General features: G+C 36.4%; 1 protein-coding gene across 1 annotated transcript; it reads left to right on the top strand.

Annotated features, from left to right (window-relative positions):
- The first annotated feature begins 2,069 nt into the window (after window positions 1–2,069).
- Window positions 2,070–2,909, top strand: LOC122200683 (olfactory receptor-like protein OLF2). Its single transcript, XM_042906399.1, has one exon. It carries the CDS (start codon window positions 2,070–2,072, stop codon window positions 2,907–2,909), a length of 840 nt encoding a protein of 279 aa, XP_042762333.1.
- The last annotated feature ends 974 nt before the right edge of the window (window positions 2,910–3,883 follow it).

Here is a 3,883-nt window from a genome sequence, read left to right as displayed (position 1 = left end):
GGAAAGAGACTTTTTCCGAAGTGAAAGAACCAGGATAAACATCATTAATAATAAATAATTAACAAATAAAATAATCATTTTATTTAACAAATTTATTAATTTAATAAATTAAACAAAAGGAATAATATTTGAGATAAAATATTTAAATTTGAATTTCTTTAGAAGACTGGAAGAAGACGGTATAAACTCAAGATAGCAATAAACCATACTACAAAAATCATCTCACCTTCCTAACAACAAACAATTTGGTGCAAGTACAAAGAATTGGTCTTTGCTGAAGTTGTCGGCTATGTTCACCAGGGAAAGTGCAGAATTAGAAATCGAATTAATCACATGTTTGTTTAAGTGTGAGGGCAAAGGCTTGAGAGATTTCAGTCCCAAATGACACTGAGTAAAAATAAAATGCAATCTCTAGTGTTCAGCTACCAGGGGCAAGCACAGAAAGACTTGCTCATCACAGGTAGGTTTCTGAGTCACTAAATTTAAAGAGTAAAGAATAAAAACCTTGCATTTGAAAAAATGAGGAATCAAATATTTAGGACATTGTAAGTGAATATTTTTTTTTACTTCCTTTGGGTAATAATCTGCAATCTAATGGCAAAAATATGTACTTCTGATAAAAGAGGGTGTTTAGAAGTAATTTTATTTTAAGTTTATTTATATATTTTGAGAGAGAGAGAGAGAGAGTCCAAGCAGGGGAGGAGCAGAAAGAGAGGGAGAGAGAGAATCCCAAGTAGGCTCCCCACAGTCAGCACAGAGCCAAACAAGGGGCTCGATCTCACAACGATGAGATCATGACCTGAGCTGAAATCACGAGCTAGACGTTTAACCAACTGGGCCACCCCAGTTCCCCTTGGAGTAACTTTCATTAGTAAATGTATGGTTTTACCTAAACCAAAATAAAGAAGAAAAACTTTTTTTTTTAATCGTGTGAAAGGGTACATGCAAATCTAAGATATTCTTTTAATTTTTAAAAACAATAATAATTGAAATATCACAATGCAAATACTAATTTATATAAATCTAACCCCATATGAACCACATACCATATTTACTCCAATCCAAAGCAAAATAAGACCATCATTTATATTCCAATTCTCACATATCAATAGAAAGACAGGTGCATGCACACACATACATATATAAACAAACAGAAGTCTATGTATGAAAAATATAATTTCTTGTTCAGCTCTATTTTTGATGAAAAAGTTAAGTTTAAATCCAAAGAGATGTAATTGTATATGTTATTTCTGTTTTCATTTGTTTTTAGCATTTTTCCTCTACATGAGCTTTGGTACCAGACCACCATTTCTGAGTGTAAGTAATAATAATGTGGCAAAACAGTAAAAATGTTGTATTGTTCATTACTTTTATTTTTTCTTCTATTAATTTTTTAAGTTTATTTATTTATTTTCAGAAAGCTTAGGGACAGTGAAAGCAGGGGAGAGAGAGAACCCCAAGAAGACTCCATGTTGTCAGCATGGAGCCTGATGAGGGGCTCAAACTCACTAACTGTGAGATCATGACCTGAGCCAAAATCAACAGTCGGATGCTTAACTGACTGAGCCACCTAGACACTCGTGTTCATGATGTTTAAATAAGAGATCTGTTCATGATTTCCAGTTTTAACACACAGGCTTGAACAAATCATGGTTTTTGAAGAACAGTAAGTGTAATCGCTTTTAGGCTCAATTTGATATTTGTTTTTCAGACATAAAGCTGTAAATTCAGCTTTGCCTTTAGATGTGACTTTTATATTATGTTTGATCTGTGATGAGTTTTCATTCATGATTGCTGAGATAAAGCAGTGAAGGTGCACACAAGTCATATATTTGGTGGGTAATATGCAAATTGATAATCAAACTTTAAATTCTATCACAAACATTTAATTTTGTCAACAGCATAACAATGAAATGTTTCTGGGCTATTTTCTGAGGATAAAGAATATAATATCTGAAACAAAACCTTTCTCATGTATAGATTGTATTTTTGTGAGTTTCAAGAGGAATTAAAACTTTGATATACCGTTTCTTGATTATTTCGGGAGCATTTTGGAAGAATAAAGAAGAATGGATGGAAAAAATTGCTCTTCTGTGAATGAATTCCTTCTCTTGGGAATTAGCAATATCTCTGGAATTAAAGTGACCCTATTTGTCACATTTTTAATTGTTTATCTCATCATTCTTATTGCAAACCTCGGGATGATCATGTTAATTAGAATGGATTCTAAGCTTCACACACCAATGTATTTCTTCCTCAGCCACCTCTCTTTCAGTGACCTCTGTTATTCTACAGCAATTGGACCCCGGATGCTGGTAGGCCTCATTACCAAGATAAAGTCAATTCCTTTCTATGGCTGTGCTCTGCAATTCTGGATCTTCTGCACGTTTGCAGATTCTGAGTGCCTACTGCTGGCGGTGATGGCCTTTGATCGCTACAAGGCCATTAGCAACCCCTTGCTCTACAAGGCCAACATGTCCAGCAGAGTGTGCTTTCTGCTCATGGCTGGGGTTTACATGGTAGGGCTTGTGGATGCTTCTGCAAATACAATATTAACATTCAGGTTATGTTTCTGTGGATCAAATGTGATCAACCACTTCTTCTGTGATGTCCCACCTCTCCTTTTGTTATCTTGCTCAGATACCCAAGTTAATGAGTTAGTGATATTCACCATTTTTGGCTTCATTGAGCTGATTACCCTTTCAGGGCTCTTTGTGTCTTACTGTTATATCATCCTGGCAGTGATAAAGATCCGCTCTGCTGAGGGGAGATTCAAAGCTTTCTCCACCTGCACCTCCCACTTAACTGCTGTTGCAATTTTCCAGGGAGCCCTGCTCTTTATGTATTTCCGCCCGAGTTCTTCCTACTCTCTTGATCAAGACAAACCTCCTTGTTCTATACCCTTGTGATTCCCATGTTAAACCCTGTGATTTATAGCCTGCGGAACAAAGATGTGAAAGAGGCTCGGAAAAAACTTAAAAATAGAAAGTGGTTTCATTGAAAACTTATATGTACCTATTTTTCTCCCAATCTTACACTTTCATTTGAGAAGTTCAAAATTGTTTTGATTAAAGTGGTATGATCTAGGGGTGCCTGGGTGGCTCAGTTGGTTAAGCGGTTGACTTCAGCTCAGGTCATGATCTCGCAGTTTGTGAGTTCGAGCCCCGCGTCGGGCTCTGTGCTAACAGCTCAGAGCCTGGAGCCTACTTTGGATTCTGTGTCTCCCTCTTTTTCTGCTCCTGCCATGCTTGTGCTCTATCTCTCTCTGTCTCTCAAAAATAAATAAATGTTAAAAAAAAAAAGTGGTATGATCCAACAAGTATTTATACCATGTTCCTGCCATAACCAAGTGTGTCATTTCTTTAGTACTCCATGATTCATTTTATGTCTTGAGCTTATACTTGGTATTCCTTATTTATGGAAAATTTATGGACTCCTAGTTTGCCCAATTTGTGTTTCTACAATCTCTCATTTATGCATGAATCTAATTTCCTATATGTTAGTGAGAGTTTTCTAAGTACGTAACGCACTTCTATGTGTTTTGTATTTTATGGTGAATCTAACAGTTTTGTGTTAATGAATCTTGTCATCTAGTGGAAACTGATGAAGTTTTGGGGTGATGGTGGGGAGCTGAAGGTCAAGAAAGGCTTCTTGAAGATGTCCTTTGCACAAAAAGGTGATTTTTTTTTTTTTTTTTTTTTTTTTTTTTTTTTTAGCACAGGGACAGGACCCATGGGCAGGAAGAGCTGCCTGGGACCCTGTGGAAAGACTGGTTCTATACTTGGGAGTTGGGAGAGGGGGGAGGGGAAGTCAAGGGGAAGTTTTCAAAAAGATTTCATATGCTAAAGAAGACTCGCAGGATACTGGAATCCAAGCTGTTGTC

Source organism: Panthera leo, chromosome D1, assembly GCF_018350215.1.
Source record: "Panthera leo isolate Ple1 chromosome D1, P.leo_Ple1_pat1.1, whole genome shotgun sequence".
Lineage (NCBI taxonomy): Eukaryota > Metazoa > Chordata > Mammalia > Carnivora > Felidae > Panthera > Panthera leo.
Note: the sequence above shows the minus strand (reverse complement) of the source record. Positions and strands in the feature narration are given on the sequence as shown.